The 23,561-nt window shown below is 47.2% G+C and overlaps 1 protein-coding gene across 1 annotated transcript; it reads left to right on the forward strand.

The window, feature by feature from the left end:
- Positions 1 to 521: 521 nt before the first annotated feature.
- On the forward strand, positions 522 to 22,645 carry TGFBI (transforming growth factor beta induced). The gene is made up of 17 exons (XM_061352038.1): positions 522 to 695; positions 5,097 to 5,195; positions 11,516 to 11,580; positions 12,444 to 12,601; positions 13,381 to 13,545; positions 14,409 to 14,555; positions 15,226 to 15,367; positions 15,947 to 16,159; positions 16,305 to 16,442; positions 16,678 to 16,823; positions 16,993 to 17,129; positions 17,573 to 17,703; positions 19,592 to 19,716; positions 20,628 to 20,730; positions 20,915 to 20,994; positions 21,380 to 21,404; positions 21,564 to 22,645. Exons 1-17 carry the CDS (start codon positions 580 to 582, stop codon positions 21,617 to 21,619), a joined length of 2,046 nt encoding a protein of 681 aa, XP_061208022.1. The 5' UTR covers positions 522 to 579; the 3' UTR covers positions 21,620 to 22,645.
- Positions 22,646 to 23,561: the final 916 nt, after the last annotated feature.

Below are 23,561 nucleotides of genomic sequence, written 5' to 3' on the forward strand. Positions count from 1 at the left end.
GAGCAGTGGGGTTGCTTGTGCCAAAACTCCCTCTTAGGTTCACCCCAGAGCCGTAACAACAGCAACCTGGCCAAGAGGACACTCCAATGGCACCCTTACAGCTCTTGATGGGTTTAAAAGCAACCATCGACCTCTCAACACGTGTGATCCCTGCCAGCACTGGAAGATGCTGGCAGTGAGATGTGATCCCAGAGCGCTCTAAGCGGGTCCCAGCATGGGCTCGCATCCAAACCAGTGGTGGGGCACGGCCGGGTGGCAGCTAAGAGCCCATCCTGGGGCTGGGATCCAGGGGACCCCGGAGCGTGGCAGCGCAACCGCCCCAGCTTGAGCCCCGAATGGGGGGACCGGATGGACGGATGGATGGATGGACGGGCGGGCGGCAGGGCGCCATCCCGGGGGGCGGCCCCCTCTCCTCTCCCTTCCTCTCCCCTCCCCTCCCGTCGGGCCGGGCGGTGGCTCCGCTCCCCCCGCGCCGCCGCTCCCCGCCCCCGGCCGCCGCCGCATTTAACGGGGCGAGCGGCCGCCGCCGGCCCGTCCCGTCCCATCCCGTTCCCGTTCCCGTTCCGCCGCCTCCCGGCCATGGCGCGCCCGCCGCTGCCGCTGCTGCTGGCGCTGGCCCTGGGTCTCGCCGCCGCCGCCAAGTCCCCGTACCAGCAGGTCCTGCAGCACAGCCGGCTCCGCGGCCGGCAGCACGGGTAAGCGCATCCCCGGGGCGGGGGGGGGAAGGAGGGGACAGCGAGGGGGGGATTGTTTCTCCCCACGTTTGCACAGATCCCGCTGCCGCCGCCCGCTCTTTGCGCGGGCGCGGAGGAGCCGCGGAGCCCGGGGCCGGAGCGGGACAGCAGCAGGTCGGCCCGGTCCCCGGGGAGGCAGCCTCGGTGCTTTCGGCCCCGAAACGGGGCTTTTTCCTTCCTTATCCCTCGGATAATTACTTCTATCTCCCTCGAGTGACTTCTTTCTTCTACGGATAACTTTCTTCTCTCGGGATGCTTAACGCTGCAGATGTCATTTTAGAGCCGCCAGGGATTCCTTATCGGTATATCCCTGCTAAGGGAAAAGGGGAAAAAAAAATCCCTAGATTTTGAGGGGTCAAACGTTTTGTGGAAGGGATTCAGGAATTCTCATTTTCATGAATTTATAGCAAAGGAAAGAGAATAGGTTCAGTGGCAGGGGAGTGCCTCTGTGGAGTTAAGCAGCAACTTCCTCTTTGAGGGGAACCCCCACTCAAAGTCTGGGAAGTTTTATGGATGTCTTGAAAAGTCTTGGAAGTTTTCTGGATGACAGTGATCGCTTCCACACTCATAAAGCTTCCAAGGTAAGGGGTATCCAGAAATGCGTGAAGACCTCTCGTGCTAGGTGGACAGTGTCTTACGGACCGAGTAGCTTGAGTCTCCGTGGGCAGGCAGAAAACTAACCCAAAGTTAACAGTTGTTCTCACTGTGTTTAAAATGCATTGGGAATTAGGGAGGTGAAGGGATGACAGACTTTTCAGCTGGCTTCCATCCTGCAGGAGGGTGACATTGATTGAACTGCAGCTTCCATTTAAATGGCTCGCTGAAGGCAGGGTCATAAAATGCTTTTAAAAAGCCCCCCAAGACTTAACTATTGCAGTTTGACACGTTCTCTGGCAGGGATCCAGCTCAGTGGTTGTGAACAGGGGGGTGCTGTTTGCCTGTCTGGTGAGGTACAGAATGCAGTAAGTGCTGAGCTGATGCCTGTTTGTAAGATCTCCATAAGGAAGGGATGACGGTGGCTTACACACAAATACTGTGAGTCTTCATCTCTGTGTGATGTGAAACTCACTAAATACCCAATTCTGCTGATAGCCCCGAGGCAGAAGTTTGCTCAGACTCAGGAAGTTAGTCCTGGTGTAAATCAGTGCACTCATCTCTGCAGAGAGAAGCCTGTTAATCCCTGTACAATCAATAGTCACAGGGTAAGATGTGAGTGCTGGTGCCTGAGGTATGTGGAATACGCAAGGAATTAGTATTCCAGAGTTCCCAGATGAAGTGAAGTTACGCTGAGATAAACCAGGTGTAGCTGACCACAGCACTGCGCTCACTGGTCCCTTTGATGGAGAGAGCAATGTAGACCAAGTTGAATGTTAAACAGTGATTAATGATGTGCCAAAGAGATACAGCAACACAAAACCAGCCAGGAAGGCCTGGGATGTGAGGCAAGTTGTTTTGCTTACAGGAGGGAGCTTAGGAGGGATGTGCCACCAGGATTGCCACCCTTTCTGCTGCGAGCATCCCCCCACACCATCAATGCCCCTATTGAGCTGAGAGCGAGTTGGGTGGCTCTGCAGCAAAACTTGTACATCTTAATGAACCTTTAAAGTGAATCAGCTCAAGTCCAGCGGAGGAGCTGAGGAGTGTATCAGGAGCATCAACATTTGAAGATGAAAACTTAGGAGCAGCCACCTGGCTTTGTGGGTACTATGTGATGCTGGGGAGCTTCATGGGCATGCATAGTCATGGCAGGTAGCTTGGGCCATATGGTAAATCCTGCCCTTCTCTGCCACTTCCAAAGGGCAGCCACGGCTCCAGCAGCTCCCAGCTGCTCCTGCCAAGAGGAAGGCTTCGGCTGCAAGGGAACAATAGGCAGTTTTATCCTCGAGTCAGTGGGAACGGCATGGCAGAGGTGGTGAACTCCAACGAGGAGAGGGGAGAGTGTTGACAAATTCATTTGAAGCCAGGCCGGGCAAAAGACCAGAACACGCACCGCAGGGAGCCGCTACTACAGCCTGCCTGCGGGAATCATTGATAACACGGCCCTGGAGGGGGATTTTCCACGCTGGTGGGAAGAAGTTTCCCCCCATAAGTCATGGAGAGAGCAGCAGCCCCACAGCGCTGCAGTCCCAGGCAGGGAGGAGGGAGCAAGGCAGCGCTGGGTTTGATGCTGTCCTGAAGACACAAGGGTTTTCTTGGCGGGCTGCTGCCAGGGATACAGGGGAAGTGATCAAACAAGTCCTTCAGTAGCAAGGCTTGTCAAGATGAATATTAGATGGATTGTCCACTGCCGTCAGCCAGACGCTGAAATCAAGGCTAGGCTTGGAATTTGGATGTAATTGGAACCACATTGCGGCGCGGCGGGGCTGGGCAGCCGAGGTGGGCTGAGTCAGGGAGCACAGACGGCTCTCTAAGAGATGATTTGCTGTAGGACTTACTGAGCCCGGGCCCGTTTGACCAGCTGAAAGTGTGGCTTTGTGATTTCTAACTTGTAACTTTGTTATTTCTAACTTCAGTACTGTCATTCTCCTAGTCACTTGCCTTATATATAGAAAGGGAACTAAACTGCCATTAACTGGATATGGCAGTAGCAAGGGGAGTGGTGATCCCAATTCCTCCAGGTCCCACAGGCCTCCCCTTTCCCCTCGGGGCAGGATGGAGGTGCCAGGGCTGTGCAGGGTCAGATCTTGCCACTGAGGGCCCTGCGGCAGCCACGTCAACAAAGGCTCATTGAAGGCAAGCCAAGCTCCTGCTGAGACTGGTGCTGGACTTAGCCAACCTATAGGAGACCCTCCTGTTAATTCATGCTAATGATGGGCAGGCTGGCCTGCTTTGGAGAGAGCTGAATTTGGGACGCTGGTGAAAGGCAAGCACGGTGGCAGGAAGACTTGGGGGTCAGGCTGCAAGCTCTGCTTTTGTTAACTCTGGTAGGCAGGTGGGCAGCATCCCAGTCAAACTCAGTGTGAAACAGGCTGCTGCCCTAAACAGATCAACAAGACCTTTACTGCAGGCCCATCCAGAGCTTCATTTGTGCACACGAAAACTCTGCCTTGAAGTTGTTGAGCGCTTCTGATGGGCTGAAGTGGTGATTTATGGATTTTGCTTAATTGTTTGTTTTCCCTCTATCTGCCTTGGCAGCCAACACTGCGCATACTTTTGGAGCCACTGCCTCAACTGGGGCATTGTGTTGGTGTTAGGAATCCAGCCTCAGTTGGGCTGAGCATCCTCAGCTTGCTTGGATGTTTGCTGCATCTCTGGCTCAAGCACAGAGAAAGGCAGTGGCCTCACAACCCAGATCCATAAATCATATCTCATGCACTGATTGTGCATTGCCTACATCCATGGCCAGGGCTGCTGGCCATAAACCACAAAGCCAGGCTGAGCAGGGAAATGCTGTGCTGGCCAAACCAGCAGCAAGAAAACTCCCAACTCCTGTTTGACCACATCTTTGCTCGCAGTGATATCACTTCTTAGAAAGCTGAAAGGCTGCGTTAGCTCCCAGTGGGGTCAGTTACGCACATAACGCCAACCGTCTGCTCTTCTGGTAGAGAAGGAGCTCTCAGTACTTTATGGGCTGGTAGAGTCGCTCTCAATCTGTGCTGCCATACCTGGTGTGTTGCAACAGGAGTGGGCAGTGCCACTGCTCTTTTCCCATCAGCAGCTCAGCATCGGTGGCCAGAATTGGCTGAGTCTATCCTAGAGCAAAAGCACCCGTTCCAGGTTTGGTTCACGTTGGTGATAAATGTCTATTTTCACATCCTAAGCTATAAAATAATAGGGGGGTTTGGAAAGATTTGAATTATTTCATAACTTTTTATTATGAGGGTGCTGAGGCGCTGGCACAGGGTGCCCAGAGAAGCTGTGGCTGCCCCATCCCTGGCAGTGCTCAAGGCCAAGTTGGACACAGGGGCTTGGAGCAAGCTGCTTCAGTGGAAGGGGTCCCTGCCTGTGGCAGGGGTTGGAGCTGGATGAGCTTTAAGGTCCCTTCCAATCCAAACCAGGCTGGGATTCTAAGATCCCAAACTGTGAGTGCTGTTCACCATGGGAATACTAACCAAAGTGTTATTTTTTACTTAATTTCTTTATATTTTGGTGAGAGGTGGAAAGCGGGAAAAACTTGGGATCCAGTGAAGATAAAGATGCCCTGGCAGAGCGAAGATCTCCTTCACTGCTTCCTCCATCCACCTCACGATAGTCATTATACACTCAAACTGAGCAAGTCGACTTGCAGCTCTCAGTTTCCTCCCTTGTAGCCCCAGCAGGGCTTGTTGGGCACTGTCAAGTTGGGTCTGGCTCCATGCTGGGGGTCAGCACAGGAAGGACGGAGGCTTACAGGACCCTCTTCTGCTTTGTCTTTCCCTTTAGCCCCAACGTGTGCGCGGTGCAGAAGCTGATCGGCACGAACAGGAAATACTTCACCAACTGCAAGCAGTGGTACCAGAGGAAGATCTGCGGGAAGTCAACGTAAGTACCCGAGCGGTGACCAGGGTCTCCCATAGGAGCCCATTGTGGAGGTGGGTGCTGGGTGGGAGAAGCAGATGATGTGACAGACATGGGATGCCACAGCCCACGGCGTGGGTTTAGTGTGTGTATGTGGTAGGAATTGGTTTAGCCTTTTATTCCCTAAGCAATCTTAGTGTTTTCCTGAAATGGCAATCATCGTCCTAAAGCACTTAGATCTTAAGAATGGGAAGTACCGTGTAAATACAAACCCTGATGGTTTATTCTAATTGCTTTTCTATATATATTTATATCGCTCTCTGTGCTGTAATGAAGTGTGTGCCAGATGTTTTCTAGTATTTAGCTCTGTCTCCACAGTCAATGCTGCCTAGATTTAAAACAAAAAAAAGAGGGGGAGGAAAGGCGACCCAGAGCTGATGGATATTGGAGAGAACATAAAATTCATCTATGTGTGTTTGCTTTGGAAGGGAAAACAGAAATAAGGGGAAGGAGGTGTCACTTTTAGCCAACACTCTCTGATGACTCCGCCAGGAAAATGAATTAGACTCGCAGGCCAATTCCACGTCTGAAATGGCAAACAATAATATTCAAGTAGCTGCTGCATCAAGTATCTGTGTAAGCAGCCTCGGGACATTCATTTGAAAGATGTAGTCAGCAGATAATTAAGGCTGTGCATGCCTGACTCTGTGCCAGGCTGTATAGGTCAGGACCACAGAATCTTTCCCCTCAGTGGAGGCCAAGCTGGGCTTTCAGACATATTTGCTGTCCTGCACTCCAGCACCACTGCATCACCCAGTATCAGTGCAGAGATGCTCTGAACAGTGCTGGATGTGGGCATCAGAGCTGTGGGGCAGGTTGGTGCTGGATCTGCAGGGTCAAGAACAAAGAGCATAAAATCATCTCATGTGTTTCCAATATGGTCCAATGTAAACTGTAGATATATCTACAGAAATACACAGTTCTTTATGTAGATTGGATAAACTCTGTTTCTGTAGTCAGCAGCAGACCTTGTGATTTGAACTGTGGTGAGATATTATGATTTATTTTGGTTGCCTTCATTGGTTTAGTTGTGATGTCTGGCCATTAGGATTCATTCTGTGGGTCTGGTGTTGGTAAAGAGGGGAGGAAGGCAAAACAGGAGTTAACATTGTGCACAGCTTTCAGCCTTCCATTGTGCTACCCATGAATTCATCTAAAAGAGGACAGTTCTATACTTCAGGAGGATGCATTGCAGGGTGACCATATAGTGAGCCTGTGTAGTGCTTTCCCTTATGTCCAATAGTCTTTACCAAAGAAAAATAAAGGGAGAAAGAATATTGTAAAAAAAGGCCAACTCCCTTCCCTTAATTCTTCAAACCCACCAAATCTTGGGAGACCAAATTTTTGGGATTAGAGTTCAAGTTCTCATCTTGGCTGAATAGTGGCTTTTCTGACGTAAAACGGGCAAGATTATGGCCTGGCAATATGATATCATCATTGCCTCTTCTGATAACAGAGTAGCTTAGAAGGTCTCCAAAGAAAACATGACTCAGCTATGGATGTGGGATAGCTTTGCTGTTGTAGTCCCTGCAAAGCAAAGCGATCCCAGCCATGGATTTCTTCAGCTCCAAAGCATATGAAAACCTAACCTCATGTAACCCAAGTGTGCAGCTGAATTTGGCAGAGGCAAACTCATCTGCTTATCTCCAGGAAGAGGTGGAACAAGTGGCATCTGGCAGTATGTCATGATTTCATTTGGGGAGATGAGGTGATCTCTTCTAACCTCATTTACTCTGCTTTTACCCGAGTGTCCAATGCAGTGATGCATCGCTGAGAGAAAAGTGCACAGAGCATTAACCTGCCTGTTAACCTATGAGATAATGTTCCCATTATACATGGAATTTGTTCACTCTTCTTCGCTTTGCATCATCTCCACAATGGGTGTTATTGTCTTCTGCTCTCTTCCTAGTCAGTTTTGAGCCTGGCCCTACTTTGCCCTTTAGCAGTGCTTGTGCAGAACAAAAGGCACGTGCCTTGACTCAGATTTTCCAGAGGACCCCGGGACAGCTCTGATTACAAACCTTTGCTGGTGATGGCTCCCACTGGACGTGGTGTTCCTGGCATATGGAAGCAATCAGGAGACATTTGGGCCATAAAGGACATGATGCGTCACGCTACGGCAGTCAGATTCTTAAACCAGTGTAAGGGGTCTGATGCTGCGCTGTGCTCAGTGCTGTGTGCACACAGTTAATGGTGCTCATTAGAAACCCTTGAAGCTGGGCTATTGTGTGGGACTGAGCTGGTCTGGGAGAGGTTCTGGGAATACCAGATGCTTTTAAATCCCAGAAAGAGTCAGGATTTGGCATGTTCCTCTGCAGAACTGGGTGGATCCAGAGTATGCTTGGGATCTATAGACAGAAGTCCTCTCCTGTGTGCTCGGTCCTCCCTCTGGCAGGGGGATCCACTCCATCAGCCCAGGGAAAATGGTGGAGCTGGATGAGCATGGTCATTTCTCTCCTCCTGCTAAGAGGTTTATCCCACGTGTGAGAAGAGCAGTCCTGGGATAGGAGACACTTGACCCATCTCCCCTACTTCACATTTGACCTGGCTGTTACCCTCCTTATTTGCTTAAAGGGTCGATGGTTCCCCAGGTTGGACGTGTGGTGCAGGGGCAGATACATGGCTCTAGGAAGACAGTTGTGACTGCTTTGGTTCCTTTTCCTCCTCTGAGCCCTGTTTCAAACAGGTTGTGTGGAAGGAGGTCAGTGGGAGGCGAGGTATGGCAGGGAAGCAAAGTTGAGCTCCTGCAGCATCTTCAGGTCCTCAAGGGTGGAGCGCTCAACAGGGGCTGGATGTGCACGGTGGAAATTCCCACTCATGCCTCAGAACAGGGCTCTTACCTCTTTATCTGCCTCATTTTAATTTGTTTTTCTTCTCTTTGCTGAAGTGTTGGCTCACACGGGTGAGGGAGAAATTAGATAGAGGAGTTCTGTACGTCTTTTATCATTGCTGATGAAGTGAGATAAGACAGTTGGCAAGAAGTCTGACACTGCTTTGATTTTAATGAGCACTGAATCAAGATTGTTTTGGTAATTAGGTAATTTTCCACTCTTGCTTATTTCAAAGCCAAAGAAATAGTTTATTTAGAGTACATCCTCATCGTTGTGCCTGTGCTTTCCATACTCCCTTATGCACTGGGCTCATTCTTCCCGGGCTGGGGTTGCAATTGAGCACGTCCCCACACACATTTTTGTCTTGGGAATGAAAAGACAGCTTACGTACATCTCAGGTTTGATTATTGTTTGAGGAATAACTGGTGGCAGTCAGTTAGCCCTTAATGCACTTCTTCTTTAACTTTTAATTTAACTTCCCTTTTCTTGTCTGATGCACTTTCCTGCCGGAGAAAAAATGACTCTCTGGCACTTACTCTGCAAAACATATGGATTTTATTACAGGAAATGATTACAAATGGATCTTTATTCACTAATAGATGCCTAAGCTTATTTTTATTGCCTTGAAAAATGCACTTACGATTTAATTTCAGATCCTAAGAATGCAACAGCAGTGACACAAAGACCAATAAAGCCAGGGAGCTTGCTTCTGCACCCAGACACTGACAGACATTTAGCAAATAGAATGTTTCAAACCCAGAAGCTGAAAAACTATAGATTTGACTCGAAATTACTCAATGGGGAGGCCAGGAAACTGTGGTCAGAGGCGTTGCAGAGTGGATGACAAATGCTCTTTGTGTGAGGGAATTGCTTGTTTAACCTACATCAGTGGCATCTGCCATGCCCCAGTGTAGTGCTCTGCAGCGCTGAGCAGGCACCAGAGACAGGGATGAACTTGGCACTCCAAAGGCTTCTGTGCAGAGCCCATGATGAGGTGCATGGGACGTGTTTTCTCCCATGGGCTGTTTGGCCCTGGCTGTGTAAGAGAAATACTCCTCCTGGGCAGCATACTGGAGGAGAACACGCCAAAGGAGCAGCCTTCCTCCCATATGGATGTATAGGGTCCAGTAGCATCAAGATGCAGAGTCCACCATGACTGTGTTGCTGCTCTCCAGGGCTGGAGGGGCTGCAGAACCATCTATGAGGGTGCCCTGTGCCCAGCCCCAAGCTACCCCTTGAATGGTGCCCACGTGCCTTTGAGTGGTCTTGTGCTTCCATCAAAGCCACCAGCCATGGAACAGCAAACGGCTGAAGCTGAAGCTCTGTTTTGCAATCCCCAGCTCTGGCTCCTTGTAGGTGCAGACACTTGGCTGAGCACCTCTGTGTTCACCCAGCCCCTTGCAGAAGTTTTCTGGTACCCAGCTCAAAATGCTGGCATGCAGAATGCATACCAGATGATGCTGGTAGGCCACCTTCAGTGGGTGAAGGCGACTGGGGGCTTGAGGAAACCCCTGCACACATGGAGCTGGCCCCATGCTCAGCCTCAGTGCTTCTTGCCATTAGCTTCCCTTGTGGGGTGGTGCTGGAGATGCCCATGAACCCACTGAGTTCTTCCCTGTGAGGGTGCTGAGGCGCTGGCACAGGGTGCCCAGAGAAGCTGTGGCTGCCCCATCCCAGGCAGTGCTCAAGGCCAGGTTGGACACAGGGGCTGGGAGCAAGCTGCTCCAGTGGAAGGGGTCCCTGCCTGACTGGAACTGGATGAGCTTTAAGGTCCCAACACAAACCAGGCTGGGATTCTATGAGTGCATGGTCCTTCCATCCCTCCCTGGCAGGAGCCTGGCCACTGGGGCAGCCCTGAGCCAGCGAGCCCCACGCTGTGTGCATCAGCATCCTGCCCCTTCGTCACAGCTCATTAATCTCCGATCGATCTATAAATAAGCTTTTTAAAGCCTATGTCAGCACTCAGGAATTATTTATGCTGAACTTTGGAATGATTTCTCTTTAATCAGCTCTTCGGCTTTGATTACAGCTCTGAACCAAGGGAACTGTCTAGACTGGAGTTAGTTTCTAGGGAGAAAAAGTGGAGGTAGGGGAGGGAAGTGGTGGGGGGAGAAAGTGTGTGTTTCTAATGAACACGAGACGGGGGCTGGGGAGAGCAAAGCAGCAGGGTGTTAAGATCTCCAGTAGTCAAAGGAAGGGATTGCTTTAGGCAAACTCTTTCCCACATGGAATATATAATGTCTAGACAATCAGTCTGGGTTTGCTTTGTGATTCTCTTAGGAAACCGTGACACGGAATTTATTTGCTTCTGTCACAGAAAAGCAGGTATTTGTTTCACTTACTGGCTCTTAATTACCCTGAAGAATTCCCTCTTAAGCCCCAGGCATTTCCAGTGTTTGTTAACAGTGTTAAAATGATGACAAATATCTGGAGCTTGAGGATTTTCCTTTCTCTGTGAGTGAGTGAGCCCAGGCTTGGGGATGCAGCATCCTCCTTGTCTCGCATCCAACCGGGAGCACAGAGGAAACGCTTTGTCTTTGGGAGGAGCACCTATTCCCTCGCAGGCTTAGCCCATCAATCAGATGGCCTTGCTCCTTTCACACCAAGCGTAAGAGAAATAGGAGAAAGAATCCCCTGTGGAAAATAAATGGACAACTTCTGGTTTTCTTTCTTTCCTTGCTGGTTTTTTATTCCTCTTTTAATATCATAGAATCACAGAAGGGTTTGGGTTGGAAGGGACCATAAAGACCATCCAGTTCCATCCAACCTGGCCTTGAGCACTGCCAGGGATGGGGCAGCCACAGCTTCTCTGGGCACCCTGTGCCAGCGCCTCAGCACCCTCACAGGGAAGAGCTTCTGCCTAAGAGCTCAGCTCAGTCTCCCCTCGGGCAGGTTCAAGCCATTCCCCTTGGCCTGTCCCTACAGGCCCTTGTCCCAAGCCCCTCTCCAGGTTTCCTGCAGCCCCTTTAGGCACTGGAGCTGCTCTGAGGTCTCCCCTTCAGGAGCCTTCTCTTCTCCAGGCTGCCCCAGCCCAGCTCTCTCAGCCTGGCTCCAGAGCAGAGCTGCTCCAGCCCTCCCAGCAGCTCCATGGCCCTTTTCTGGATTTGTCAGCCAGGGAAATCCCCAAATCCCATGGGAAATGTGCCCAAATGAACCAGTACTTGCTGGTTCAGGTTATCTGTTGGAAGCATGGCATCAGTTTCCATCCCCTGTTTGTATGGATTCTCCTGGAAAGTGTGGTATTGAAAAGAAATTGCATCTGCTTTTTTCTGTGGTGAAACTGGCAACACGCAGCCCTGAAGGAGATAAAAATCATGGTTTGCTGCTGTTCCAAGTCTGTATTTCTAATGAAGAGTTTGCTTAGAAACATCACCAAATATGGATAATGCAGAACTATAGCAAATAGCAGTGAGACGCCATCCATTAATCTGCTGTATCCATCTCTTATTCCAGAGTAATCAGTTACGAGTGCTGTCCTGGATATGAAAAAGTTCCTGGAGAAAAAGGCTGCCCAGCTGGTAAGAGCATGTTTGATGTTTTTTAGACTCCTAAAGCTGATACAGCTGCCTGGTAAGGGGAAACGCTAGGAAATTGCTCAAAGTGGATTTGATCTTTGCCATTTGTGCACAATATTGCCATGGCCAAGTCAGATATGGACCCGTCAGAGCACCAGCCAAGGGCCAGATCAGCTCCATAGCATGCAAAATGTTCCAGACAACTTCAAACCTTGGATATAATTAAGCTTAATCAAGCATGGGAGGGCCATAGGGAACTGCTTATTCCAACAAGTTATATAGCTGTATTGGAACTGCAGTCCTAAGGAATGATGGAGTAGCCGGCAGCTCTGCCAATCTCTGCTCGTTGTTATTTTGGCAAGCATGAGGTTAGCAAAATTGCCTTTAGGAGGAAAAACAGTTCAATCACTGGTGAATTCACTGGGTTTGTTGAAGAAAGACATATTCTGCCTTTGGTTTCTGAATACTTCTTTGATGCTGCCCATTTAACCACGTGCGCTGGTGTGGATCAGCCAGTGGAGACCAAGACCGGCGGCGAGCTGCCAGCACCGAGCATCAAAAGCCGGTGTACAAACAAGGATTAGGTGAGAGCAATGAATGTCATTGCTTGCCTCAATTCACATCCCTATAAACCCAGAGTAACTCCATTTAAACCTGCAGAGATGCAGTAGATCCTGGATTACTCTGCTGTTAATAGAGGCTGGAGCTGTCAGGCTATGATTATTTATTATCTAATTAATGAAGAGATATGAGTGCCCTGCCGTGCTTCATTTCCCCAGATGTTCTCACCAGCAGCTCTCCTTTAGCTCAGCACAGAGCTGGAGGGATGAATGATGTGTTGGGAATATAACCTTCTCTTCTTTCAGCGCTGCCGCTTTCCAACATCTATGAAACCCTGGGAGTTGTTGGGTCTGCCACCACGCAGCTCTACTCCGACCGCTCCAACCTAAGGCCAGAAATCGAAGGACCTGGAAGCTTCACTATTTTTGCCCCAAGTAATGAGGCCTGGGCATCCTTGCCTGCTGTAAGATACAATTCCTCTTCTTCCTCCTCTCCCTCTGCCTTTCTCTAGTGGAGATCCAGCTTTGCAGGGGCCTGCATCTGGCAGAATAGACACAGTCCTGATATAGGAAGGATTATGATTTTCCAAGATGGTAATCACTGATGGGTCCATCAGCTCCAGAGCTTTGTTTCTGAAAGAGCCCAACACTAGAGATGTGGATGCTCTCCAGCAGGTGGATGTCGAAATCACCTCATTTAGCTTTCCCTGCCCTTTACCATTAGAGACTGTGTTAAGAGACTTTCCATCCCTTTTATATTTTTCTTGTTGACCCTTACTTTACCCCTCTGGTTGTTCTTATTAATTTACACAAGATATGTAAGAACAGCTATTGGGGCAGGGAGGGGGCATCTTTTTGCCTACCCTCTCCAACAAGCCTCTACCCAAACTTGCATCAGTGTAGCCCCTTGTAGGGATACTTCTGCTGGGAATGTCTTCTGGTGTATTTGTCCTTGGCCCTGAGCGATGCCTTTTGTTACTCACTGCTCATTTCAATGCAGTAATCCAGCACTGGAGCTTGCTGCCATCATCCCTTTTTCTGCCAAAGAGGAGCGTGCCAGGGCTGCTGGTGTAAGGCAAAAAGATCTACAAAAGTTAGAGCTCTTAATGTGCACAGATGGTGAATGAATCACTCAATATACACACACCTTGGGAGCACCCTGGATGCAGCCAGGCTTCTGGCTCTCTCTAACAACTGCCTTAATTCCACCCAGCCCTAAAACCCGAATTCTTCTCATTTTCAGGAAACTCTGGATTCCTTAGTGAGTAACGTTAACATTGAGCTGCTCAACGCCCTCCGCTACCACATGGTGAACAAACGAGTCCTCACGGATGATCTGAAACATGGGACAACGCTCAACTCGATGTACCAGGACCTGCCTATCCAGATTCACCACTATCCCAACGGGGTAAGACATGCATTAAACCTACCCACAGCAGGCTTGTGTTTCTGCTGCTTTGTACCTCCTATGCTGTCCTTGGACCTCCAGCACTCTGTAACACTCAGGTTGGAGCTCTTAATTTAGGATCCATATTTAGAAGGAGCTTGAAAAGAGTATTTATATATATTTAAATATTATATATGTATAGACAATATTATAAATTATTGTTATATTATTATAATTATATTTTTATTATTATAAATTATATATCATAATATGTAATGTCATAATATGTAATGTCTTTATTATAATATATATTATGTATTATATGTACTATATATATGTAATAACATGTCTATAATAATGTAATATATGAAATATATTTATATGTTTATATATAGTATGACTATAAATATATTGGTATGAATATAATATATGAATATTATACAGTAGTAATATTTAATGTACATTATAATATAATATAGATTTATTTTATATATTTATTATTATAAATTATATGTATAGCCAATATATAGATCTTATATATATATAAATATTGTATATATATATAGTCAATAGTTTCATCAGTGCTGTTGCAGGGAAGTTGCCCACGTTACCTAAGTGCTGGTTCTTGCATATTTTCTTAGTCTTGATGACTCAGAAGAGACAAAACCACTGATTATTTTCAAAGCTCTTTAAACATCAAATGCTCCAAACATTCTTGATAGTGAATTCTCATTCTTTGTGTGTATTTTTTTGGGACATCACATTTGTGCTCCTGCTGATTCAGTATTAAAGCACTCGCTGTGCTTGAAATAGAAAACCAGCAGTGCTTGCTTTACCTTCTTGTTTCAGTGCACGTAACACCCCGTGGCTCTTTCCCTCTGCAGATTGTGACTGTGAACTGTGCCAGGCTCTTGAAAGCTGACCACCATGCCACCAACGGAGTGGTCCATGTCATCGACAAAGTCATTGCTACCACTACAAACAGCATTCAGCACATCATTGAGACCGAGGAAAGCCTGGAAACTCTTCGGGTGAGTCCATCCCACACGTGCTCCAGGCTCCTTAAAGGTGTTCAGTCATCCCACCCCTGTGAATTGTCATGAAGAGCCTGCCAGTGTCTATGTGCTGTGATTCTAAAGCTGCTGATGAAATCCTTATGCCAATATACCTTATTTTGCTTTAGGAAGTGTTTGGTATCAGCACAAGTAGGGTTTTATGGGAGTAATTGTCACCCTGCTATTGCTGTCAGTAAAGTGACGTAGGCTGAGTCTATCTCCTCACTCTTCTATGGGAATATAGGGAATATTAACTGCTTGGATTTGATGAGTGCCAATTTATGTGCTCTGGTATTCTCCAAGTTAGGGATAACTTAAAAGCACAGGGGTTTTGCTGTTAGCCAGCTGAGGGTTCTGATCTGAATTATTCGCTGGAATTTATTGTGACCCTTTCCAGGCCTATCAGGGTATTTGAATTAGCTCTCAGTCTTGCCAAAATAGGGCTCTTGTACTCAAATTTCTGGAACACAAGAACTATGGGCCAGGTCAAATTTATAAAGGGACCAAAGTGCTGAAAGAAGCTATTCAGGATTTTTTTATAAGTCTTCTGAAATGATGAAATCCTTAATAAATCCGGCCCTGGACAAAGTTGCTGACCTTTGTGTTCTGGCTGTATGTGTTTTACCCTCTCCTCATTTCCCTGCAGGCTGCGGTGGCTGCTTCTGACCTCAACAGCTTGCTGGAAAGCAAAGGCCAGTACACGCTCCTGGCTCCTACCAACGAAGCCTTTGAGAAGATCCCACGAGAAACACTGAACAGGATCCTGGGGGACCCAGAAGCCCTGAGGGGTAGGTGCTTGTCACTGAGCCCAGGGAGAGACTGACGAGTGGGGTTTGGTTCTGCCTTCCCTCTCAAGGACATGTGAGTGGCTCCTTGATGCGTTCTGGCAACAACTGCAGTAAACTGGTTCGACAGGCTCCAGCGATTTAAACTGGAGAGCCCAGACTGCTTTGGATGTAGATATGGTAGATGTTTAGATGTGACAGCAGTAGTGGTATCCAGACATGGAGGAGGGGGCTGAAGCAGTCCCTTTTCCACGTTTTCCTTTAGCACTCCTGTATGTGATGTTCATTTCTATCAGTCCAGCAAGACACAAGAATACTGGTATCTAACTGAAATCTAATCTGGCAAATGACCACATGAATAGCCACACGAAACCTTTTGAAGCTGGCAAAGATGTATGAAAATCACTCTTTTTAGGCACTTCATTTCACAGGCTGCCCAACTAAAATCAGCACAATCTAAAATGATTGTGCGTCTCTTGGAGTGGAGCCCCATACAGTACAGTACAGAACAGGATCCCTAAAAGATGCCATTATTTCACAGCTGATTTCTGCAGCTCACTGAGACACTTGCCTCCCTTACAGACCTGCTGAACCATCATATCCTGAAGTCAGCCATGTGTGCTGAGGCCATCATCGCTGGCCTGACGATGGAGACTCTGGAAGGAACCACCTTGGATGTGGGCTGCAGTGGGGAAGAGCTGACCCTCAACGGGAAGCCCATCATTGCCAACAAGGATATCCTGGCAACCAACGGCGTTGTACATTTTGTTAATGAGCTGCTGATCCCAGATTCAGGTACTGATGCCTCTCTGCATCTTTCTGTTGCCTTTCTTTCATCTGTTTTGCCAAGGAAATACTGGATCTGGAGGATGTAGATAATTCGCAGTGATGGGTGGGTTGTCTTCGACACAAGGTTATGATGTGTTCCTTTTCTTTTCAGCTAAGACTCTGTTTGAGTTGGCACAAGAATCTGAAGTTTCCAAGTCCATGGACTTCTTCAGACAAGCTGGTCTCAGTTCTCATCTAACTGGCAGCGAGCGAGTGACCCTCCTTGCCCCAGTGAATGATGTGTTCAAAGGTAAACTGCGGGGAGTAAATCCCTTTCTTCCATCAGTTTGGGCCACAAATCTCAGTCTTCAGCTAAGTTTCAGTGCACAAGTATGCAAATCCTCCTGTGAATGCCTCAGCTATAGGCAGTGGCACCTCACTTGACAATTAAAAAGTCCTGGGGGTAATACTCTGTATTGAACACTTGAATGTCTCAATGGTCATTTCAAGTGAATCATTGGCTCTTCCCATGCTTTTTTCTGCAGATGGACTCCCCGTTGTCGACAGCAACATGAAAAACCTGCTTCTGAACCACATTGTTAAAGACCAGCTCTCCTCGAAATATCTTTACCATGGACAGAAGCTGCAGACTCTGGGTGACAAGGAACTGAGAGTTTTTGTGTACCGCAATGTGAGTGCTTGCATTTTGCGGTGCTCTGAATGACGGCTGAAGGATGCACGATGGCTGCAATGTTATGGCCAGCATGTTAAAAGTGTAATTGAGCACTGTGGAAAGCATAAAGATCTCTCTTTTGAAGCATATCTTAATAAAGTCGTTTTATCTGCAATTTGTTTCACAGAACCTCTGCATTGAAAATGCCTGCATTGCTGCCCATGACAAGCGAGGAAGGTTTGGGACCCTCTTTAGCGTGGACAAAATGCTGACTCCACCGTCTGGCTCAGTGATGGATGTTCTCAAGGCAGACCATCGCTTCAGGTGACCTTTCTGCTCTTCCTAAATGCTAGTTAGGAGCAGAAGAACTGCCAAAGCAGTTCCTATTTATTATGGGTTGTAGTCATGACTATATATATTTTGTTTAACATAGAAAGAGCATCCAAAACCATGGTCTCATCCCTAAATTACAGGGAGCGAGACTTCAAATAACCCTTCAGTGGGTTGTGAGCCAAGAGTGTGTGGTCCCCCTTAATACTGTAAGAAGATGGCTCTGAAACCTTCTCTGCCCATCCAAGCCACTGTGGCCAGACCTCTCTGTCTCCTCATTCCCATTTGTTCCCCAAGGAATCAGCATTCCCAGGTTGTCTTTGCCACTTCTCAGATGTTCTGGTTGGACCTCACAGGCTCATTTCCTTCTTAACCAACTTTCAAAGCCCAACAGAAGTAGTTTATAGCAAAGCATTTCATGTATGTTTGTTCTGCAGCACATTGGTGGCTGCAATCCAGTCTGCAGGTCTAACGGAGAACCTGAACAGGCCAGGTACCTTCACCATGTTCGCTCCAACAAATGAAGCTTTCCGAGCCATGCCCCAAGGGGAACTGAACAAACTCATGGGTGAGTGTTTTTAGAGCATCTCAGTAAGGAGCTGCTGTGTGTTATTGGCATGATATGGAGAGGAATGGCTAAGTTTCTCTGCCATATCTCATTCTTTAACCCTGTCTGTTGGAAGCATGTGCTTCCTACACAAGTGGCTTGGATAAGCCATATCCAGCAGAAAGGTGAGGATGAGCAAGAGAGCACACAAAGGGTGGACACAGGTTTATACTTTCGTTGTGCTTGGGAGACATGTTTGTAGTGTGTGCTACAAACTTACTATGACTTTTATTTGGCTGTGCTGGCTGGTGTAAGCAAGATAACTCTAAGGTGTTTCTGGAGGAACTGATGAGGTCCCTGCCTCTCTCAGGGATGAAAGAGGTGACAGTGAGGCTGTCAGGGATCATCAGGGTGTCAAAAGTGAGTTTTGCAAATAGGAAACAGGGTTACATGGTCCCCATTCAGCCCCAGTTACACTGATTGAAAGGTAAGCAGGAAAAGGACGGAGCTGTTGCTCTGTCCATATGGACAAAGCAGGAAGTCCAGTCTGATCCTGAGAAGACAACAAATATCCCAATCTAAAACAGATGAAAACCAATATCCTGAAAAGCACAGGTGTACAGGCTGGGTGTGGAAAAAAGCATGGGAATGTTTAGGAATGCTCTTCTGGATAAGCAGCATGATCTTTTATTTTGTTCATGTTGAAAGCCAGCTGTGGTCGGAAACAATGTGAGGTATGTGAGTGTAATGTCTTCTTGTCATCAAAGCCCAACCAAACATTGACATCATAATTTGGGAAGCATCTGCCCATGGTAGCTGGTTATCCTTTTAAGTGCAGGGATGAGGAACTGGTGATTCCACCCTGCACATCCAGTCTAGTGCTTAATACATAAATACTTCACCACTAGTGTAAATGGCTGCAGGACTGAGGTATTCCAGATGCAGACACTTCAGATGTGCTTCTTTTTCACCCAAATCTTTCGCTTACGTTTCTGATGAAGAAGTGAATCATGCTGGTGAGGAGGTGCAGTGTGCCCTGAGGCCACCCCACAGAAACTAACAGAGAAAAAAGTTCAGAGTGTGTTCAGATATGAGCATTGAAAGAAAGTGTCCCCTTTGCTGAAGTTGCTGCTCTGGTTTTGTAGTTGGAGGCTATCTTTTTGCACTAGATGTTCCCCATCACCGATATATGGGGTTTGTCACTGATGCTGCAGCCTCTAAAGGAGAAGATGGAGGAGAGCTGCTGGCCTGGGCTGTGCACATCATTGCCTCTTATGGAATATGGATAGTGAAGGGGAAGCATCTTATCCTCCTAAAATCTGTTTCAAAGCATGGCCAGATGAGCAGAGACTCAGTGGGGTGGGGATCAGGCCAGCAATCTGTGAGCCACTGGTGACATCTCTCCTGCACTTTTCCACTTCCTACCCAGGAATCCTGCAATCCTGCAGTTTCAGCCATGGAGATTATTGCCAAGTGACGCTGGTGCTGGCGAAAGCATCGACATTTCCAAATACCAGAGTGCTCTATCTGCTTCCTTATTTCACATGGGTCTTTTCCCCTCTGCAGACTTCTTTGGGAAGTGAAAGCAGCAACAGAAGCAGGTTCATGCTGTGCACAGTGAGAGAATGAGGGCTGAAAAACCAAGAGATAGGGATTTCATGTGTGAGGTTACGGTATGAACCAAGGTTGGACATGGGACTCGCTGGGATCCTAACCTGCCCAGGCAGGAATGGCCTCAATGTTCTACCCAGCTCTAATCAAAGTCCTTCTTCCTGCTCTTTTCAATTTCATATTGTTTCCTTGCACTTTTCAGGAAATCATGATATTTTCCGTGAAATCTTCCAGCACACGGAATATGGGAACCCAGCCCTGATGCTGTTTTGCAAATGTAAATGTTTTCTCCCCCCAGGTAATGCCAAGGAGCTTGCCAACATCCTCAAGTTCCATGTGGCTGATGAGATCCTGGTGAGCGGCGCAGTCAGTGCCCTCGTGAGGCTCAAATCCATGCAGGGAGATAAATTAGAAGTCAGCATGGTGAGTCACCTTGGATGGGGTTTTGTGGTCAGCAGGGCTGTGGTCTGTCCATGTCAGGGACCAAAGTATGTCTATGCTCATTTGGATGGTGTGGGAACCTCTTCTAGAGCATGCAGAGCCACCAAACAGTGTTTTCTGGGCTGTAGCTCAGGGACTGTTGCCATGTGTTCAATTCAGTGAGTTGGCAGTCTTGAAATGTGGTTTGCTTCAGCTTTCTCCCCAGAAGACCAACTGTGAATGATTTCCAGGAGCTGTTATAAATTGAACCATGAGTCATGGGGGAAACAGCATAAATAAATTAAACAAATAGCTTGCTCAGCTCGCACGTCCTTTTTTTTAGCGTTACAAAAACGATCTCTGCATGGGCTCCCTTAGCGCAGCAGGGTTTGTTTAGATATGTAATTTCATTTCACAAACTCTGCACTGAGTTAAGAGAATGTGGGGTCCTCGACTGAGCTGAAAAATGTGCTTCAGCAAATAAATAACCGTGCCCCATGCTGTGCGTAAGGAAGAAAACGCAAGATGAAATGGAAAGGGCAGTGTTGCCACGTGCATTGAGTTGGCCAACTTGTGTGCTAGACTTGTTCTATGTCCAGTCCTATTCTGCCCTCTCCTGATGCCATCTCCACAGCCGTCCCTCTTAGTGTGGCAGGGGAGCTGGTGGATGTGCTTTGCTGCCACAGGACAGCATTCCCAGCCCATGGAGAAGGTCCATGCTCCAAAGCCTGCCAGCACCTCCAGAACAAACTGCTCAGGCTATTATTTGGTTTTATATTCCTCTTAATTGGAAGAGGAAAACGCCTGCAGCCACCCAGTGAATGAACAGATAGAAAGAGAGGGCTTTCTTTGTAAAACTGATGGCAAAAGTTCTTTATTTTCTACTTTTTAAATGTTTTTCTTTTCCTGACCAGAAAAACAATGTAATACACATCAACAAGGAGCCCGTTGCTGAAAGTGATATCATGGCCACGAATGGTGTGATTTACGCCGTGAACTCTGTCTTGCAGCCACAGGGTAGGTCCATGGGTAGAAGTATCTAGAGCCACACCACTGCAGCAGAGCTGCTTTGGGAGGGCAGTGATTGCTTCAGTATAGTGAGTATATTAGTCTGTTACGAGATTTTCAACACAAAAGGATGGAAGGAAGCAGCCTATGTGCTTTGAAGAGTACTTCAGTGCTGTCTGTGTTCCACCCTTAGCTTCCAGGCCACAAGAAAGAGGTGATGAGCCTGCAGATCCCGCATTAGAAATCTTCAAACAAGCATCTGCATTATCCAAGGTAAAAGGCAAATAAATCTTTCATTGCAGAACTGTTGAAATTACATTTTGGTGATAATGATTGGAAGATAATGGCACATTCAGACTTTGGCTGAGAGTGAACATATGTATGTGGATTTCCACATTGGTGGAACGACCAATCCTCTCTTCTTGCATGATTTAATTATAGAAAAGATAATACATTTTGCAATAGGAAGCCTACAGCTTGCAGTGCACTCTGAATGTAACCTTGGCATTGTACTATCTATGTCAGCTTCCAGTTATAGAGAGTCATCCATCCATAGTTTTTGGAGACTAGGGATAAATAATATTGACATGCAAACTGTTCTTATACCTATCAGAGATTAGTTGTGTTAATGCAAACCTTATATTTTCTTCCCATGCAGGTTTCTCAGAGGAATCCTCGACTAGGTAAAACATCTTCCCTAGCTTGTTCCCAATTTCCATCTTATGTCCCTGTCCCTTAAAGAGAGGTTTATTCCTTTGTCTTGCTCCAAGCATCACAGGGAGGGGCAGGAACTGGGAGATGCTGTGTGTATGTCCCACCTAACTCAGTCTTCTCCTTGGCAGCACCTGTCTACTCCCGGTTACTAGCGAGGATGAAGGAGAACTCAGGTCGATTCTGAGCTGTGTCGTGAGCAACCACAGTCAGCACCTCCATCCCATCCGCTCCGGCTGAAGAGAAGGACAGAATCGTTCTTAAAAACCAAATATCACCCTTAAGTTTATTTCTGTTTCTGATGAAATGGATAGGGAAAATGAAAAGCCATATATATATGTATATATTTTAAGACCATTTTTATTTGGGGTTTGACCTAAAAAATTCCCAGACTGAGGATAGGTTTTGTCTCGTTTTGTTTTATAAAGTAGTCACTAATTTGCAGTCTTTAACATACCCAGTTTGGGGCTTGATACATTCATGCAATGCAGGTGCTTAATTCTGCCCTGGTTCAGGAGCTCAGATTGATGCTCAGAGCTCATCTTGGTGCTGTCTCACTGCGGGAGACTGAAAGAGGCTGAATTAGAGCCCCTTTTCCAGGCTCCCAGTGGTACCTACTGCCACTGCAGACTCCTGGCTCCCGGAGTGGGAAGCCAGGGATAATCTCACTGAAAACCCCCTCCAAACCAATGCCAGAATTGGGCCATTTGGGCCAGGATGACTTGGCAGAAATTGTGTATGTTCAAATACAGGCCATGGCTGGGCAAACAGCGATTGCTTTGGAGGAAGTAAATTTGCTGAATGAATTAACCATTACCCAAGCAATTTCTTTTTCCTGTTTTGGGGGTTTATTTTGTGGGTTGTTTCATTTTAATTTAATTCTTTTTTAAACGAGCATGTGTTTCCTTCTTCCCTTGTGCTTTAGAAGTCTCCCCTGGAATTCTGACTTAAAGGTTTTTAACAAAAGCCCTTCTATTGACATTGAGGAAACTGCATAATTATAAGCTATAGTTTGAACAGTTCTCTTTATTTTCGTTGTTTAACTGGGTTCTGTTTATGCCTATGGGTTTTAACCGTGCTGCCTTTTGTTCACGAGGTTGAAATGAGAGTTCTCCCTGGCTGAGTAAATGATCCATTGTTAATAATGGTGGGGTGTTTTTTTAATAAAAATCAAAAATAAAATCAAAAATATAAATATGAAAAGTGATGATAATTTGGGGTTTTGTTTGGCTTGAATTGCCTGGTGGCACTGGGAAGGAGGCGAGTCAGATCTGGCTGCATTAACAGGTCTAGCAGTTACTAGAGTGGAATGGCAAAGCATTTCTCCTCACTGATCCTGGCCTGCCATCCTGATGCCATCATCATTTTGGTGGTACTTTCAGGAGCAGTCACTGCCACACACTTCAAGGAGCACAGGGCAGTGTGCGCATCCCTCCCATTGGATGTGCACATCCCCAGCAGCTGGAGCTCAGTGCCTCATGCCATGATGCTGACAGCACTTATGCACCCCATGAGGACTTTATATTCATTCCCTGGCCAGTTATTACCTTGGTGAAACCAAGGATCATGAGGAAAAGAAAACAAATAGGCTATCTATCAAGTGCTGAATACAAAGCCCCAGATTGTTTTTGTCGCTCTGCCTGCGCAACACACTGATAGTTTTTCTTGTATTACAAACCCCAGTTGAAATCCCATATGCTGTGAAATCCCATCTGCATAACTCAAATGTGTGAAAAATAATGAAGCTCTTCTTCCATTTCCCTTCCCCAACTTTCCATCTCATCTTTTCATTTTTCTGGCATAGTGCAGAGCTGTTCTTTAAGGCTGGAATGGTGATGGGGAACCCTCTGAGCCATCTGTTCCCAGTAGCCCAAGGAAGAGGTCATATCAGGGGACTGGCTGCTGGGGGATGCTCAGCTTTTTGTAATTAGAGTAATTAATTACTAGCTCCTACAAAAGCCTGAGAGGGAAACCTGGTTTGCATCTTCCTTATTAGTAGCTCAGACAGTTATAAGGGCACAGTCCTGCTTCTCTTTGTTTTGCTTTGCCTTTCTCTCCCCCTTGATGCTTCATGACTAAGTGACATCAAGCCCTTCGCAACTTGGAGAAGTGGAAAGTCAGTCTGGTCC

This window comes from Neopsephotus bourkii, unplaced genomic scaffold, assembly GCF_033783945.1.
Source record: "Neopsephotus bourkii isolate Nb327-2 ecotype Australia unplaced genomic scaffold, CSIRO-AGI_Nbou_v1 NB_620, whole genome shotgun sequence".
NCBI lineage: Eukaryota > Metazoa > Chordata > Aves > Psittaciformes > Psittacidae > Neopsephotus > Neopsephotus bourkii.